The sequence below is a fragment of the Adiantum capillus-veneris genome, chromosome 6, assembly GCF_014529385.1.
Source record: "Adiantum capillus-veneris isolate H3 chromosome 6, ASM1452938v2, whole genome shotgun sequence".
NCBI classification, from domain to species: domain Eukaryota; kingdom Viridiplantae; phylum Streptophyta; class Polypodiopsida; order Polypodiales; family Pteridaceae; genus Adiantum; species Adiantum capillus-veneris.
This window is the reverse complement of record NC_140936.1, coordinates 22755875-22758991: the sequence shown is the minus strand read 5'-3', so window position 1 is coordinate 22758991 and position 3117 is coordinate 22755875. Positions and strand designations below refer to the sequence as shown.

Here is a 3117-nt window from a genome sequence, read left to right as displayed (position 1 = left end):
TAAAATCATGCAAGAGAGCAGAGTGATGATCCACATGATCGGAGGCAAACAAGCCTCATAAGGCTAATCTAAAACAATACATAACATCTTGTCATAAGTAAAGCCGAGGAGTAGAGTGGTTTCTCTACTAAGGAGATAACTTGTAATCCTTTGACCCTCAAGGCTCGGTCTGATCCTAATCCTATCACTCACAATTGTGAGTTTTGCCAAAAAAAAAAACATTGAAAGTATGCTAACCTAACACTCTTTTAGAAAGCCAAAAAGAGAAACAAAACATAGAAGTGAATCTCTTTCTTTGTTTCGCTTTGCATATTAACTCACTTAACGCATTCGTTTACTCTCTCTCTCTCTCTCTCTCTCGCTCGCATGAGCTCTTGATGCAGTTGTGGACTTCTTGGGCAAAGAGGTACAAAGTACGCAACGCTGTCAATGCTGCCCATGTTGCAGGATTTCGATTGGCTACAGTAGCACAGACTGATTGTGATTGTGCCGTTACAAAGGCGCCATTTCTTCCTTACGAGAAATTGAACCGAAGACCAGATCCACGAGTATCTCCCCCTGAATATTTTGTGTTTTCATCTCTTCTTGGTGATTGCGCACGACAGAAAACCTTACATGACGGCAGGAAGCTCCATTTCCTGGTTCTTTGCAGCTCACTCGACAGTAGACTGCTGCTTGGTAACCTTCTGATCAAAATGTATGATGCCTGCGGGCAGGTCACAGATGCACGCTCCATTTTCGACAGTATGCAGAAGCGAGATGTCATTACATGGACTCTCATCATGAACGCCTACATCCACCATGGTGATCATACTGGAGCTTTGAATTGTTACCAAAAAATGCACATTGCAGGCGTGAAGCCGAACAATGTTACCCTTGTGAGCATATTATCAGCAACTTCTCTTGATCAAGGTATGGTTGTTCATGCTTGTGTTGTTGAATATGGGTTTGATGCAGTTGCTATCTTAGAAACGGCTCTCATTAACATGTATCGAAAATCTGGTTGTCTGGAAAATGCAAGGTGGATTTTCAATCAAGAGGGTTCAAGAGATGTGGTCGCCTGGAACACTCTTATTGTGGCGTATGTACAGCATGGAAAACAAGGTGACTCTATCCAGCTTTACACACAGATGCGGTGGCATAATGTGGAGCCAAATCATGTCACGTTTATAGCCCTGCTTGGTGCTTGCTGCGATTCTGGAACAACTGTACAGGGGTTAATTCTTCATGCTAGCATTATGGAGACGGGGTTGGAGTCGGATGTGGCGATTGGTTCAGCTCTTATTACGATGTATAGCAAGACCCACAATGTTGAAGACGCACAAAATGTGTTTAACAAAGTTAAATCATCTGGTAAGGTCACCATGTGGAATTCCATGATGATGGCACATGTGGAAAGTGGGCTTCATAGTCGGGCGCTCTCTCTTTATGAAGAAATGATGGCTCAGAAGCAGGTGCCAAATCATTTCACTTTCATAACAGTGCTGAGTGCCTGCACTGCTTTGGCGTCAATATTGTGCGGCATGGCTGTTCATGCAACTGTTGTTTTGCAAAACTTGGAGTCCCATAATCATCTTGGAACTGCTTTGCTCAATCTATATGGGAAATGTGGGTCTGTTAAGAGTGCTCGAAGGGTTTTTGACAAGCTACCTTCAAGAGATATAGTCACATGGAACGCAATGCTTTCATTGTATGTTTTGAATGAGCATGACAAAGAGGCATTCGAGCTCTACCGCCCAATGCTTAGCAATAGTGTGATACCTGACAGATTTACCTTTAACACTCTTCTTAGTGCATGTCATGGCCCATCGTCCACTCCTCAAGGTCAGGTGCTGCATAACGACATAAACCTATACGGTGTGGAGAAGCAAGCTGGTATAGGTGTTAGCCTTATTGGTATGTACAACAAGTGTGGTAGTGTCGAGGCAGCAAGGATCGTTTTCAACCAACAGGATACAGAAGATCTGAATTTATGGAATGTTATGCTTTCCGTTTATGTTCAAAGTGATCTAGGCAAGGAGGCCCTTTTACTTTTGCAAAGAATGGGAGTCAAGCCTGATGAATTCACCTTCAGTGCTCTTGTAGGTGCATGCTCCAACTTAGCAGCATTAGGAGAAGGTAAAGTACTACATGCTGCTGTTGTGGATGGTGGCTTTGATTCAGACACTGCAGTTCAAAATGCTCTGGTTCATATGTATGGCAAGTGTGGGGCCATTGATGATGCATGGAGTGTCTTCAAAAACCACCATAATCAGGACATTATCTCATGGAATGCCCTTGTTTCTGGGCATGCCGAGCATGGCAATGGGTATGAAGCCCTGCACATCTTTGGAAGAATGCAAGGACAGAATGTGAAGGCCAACAAGGTCACGTTTATGGGTGTTTTTGCGGCTTGTGCGCATGTGGGCTTGGTGGAGGAAGGCTTAGAGTATTTTGACTCAATGAGAAAAGTTAATGGAATTCTTCCGGACCTAGAGCACTGTGCTTCGATTGTGGATCTTTTTGGAAGGGTAGGGAGAATACAAGAGGCTGAGAACTTTGTACATCAGTTACCAATCCAACCTGATGTGGTAGTTTGGAATGTCCTGCTTGGTTCTTGTAGAGTCCACAACCATGTAAGTGGAGGGAGGGTGGCGACAGAGCATGCTGTTGAACTGGATACCCTAAACTCGTTGTCTTATGTACTTTTATCAAATATTCATGCAGCATATGAGGATTTGGGGTAAGTCCACAACCATGTAAATCGAGGGAGGGTGGCAGCATGTTGAGCTGGATTTGGAAAACTCGTTGTCTTATGTACTTTTATCAAATATTCATGCAGCATATGAGGATTTGGGGTGCATGAGGAGCGTTCATTCCTTTTCATGTTCAGAAATGAGAAGGGCAATTTTGGCTTTATTTGGATTGTTTTCCGATTCCAGCAGACGACTCCCCAAGCCCCCCCCCCCCCCTCCTTCGTTCGACTCGAAAGCATGCATTCCCTGTGGTGGGAGAGTCTCGAGGTGGCTGCACCCCTTATGCAGCACCCCTTATGCAATATGCCTTTTCAAGCTCTGCTGAAAATTGCTACCTACGCCAGCAAGTTTGCGGGCGATCGTTGGTGCATGTGCACAGGAT

General features: G+C 44.4%; 1 protein-coding gene across 1 annotated transcript; it reads left to right on the top strand.

The window, feature by feature from the left end:
• Nucleotides 1–288: 288 nt before the first annotated feature.
• Nucleotides 289–2875, top strand: LOC147455253 (pentatricopeptide repeat-containing protein At4g13650-like). Its single transcript, XM_086514068.1, has one exon. The coding sequence runs from the start codon at nucleotides 378–380 to the stop codon at nucleotides 2724–2726; it is 2349 nt and encodes a 782-aa protein (XP_086370194.1). The 5' UTR covers nucleotides 289–377; the 3' UTR covers nucleotides 2727–2875.
• The last annotated feature ends 242 nt before the right edge of the window (nucleotides 2876–3117 follow it).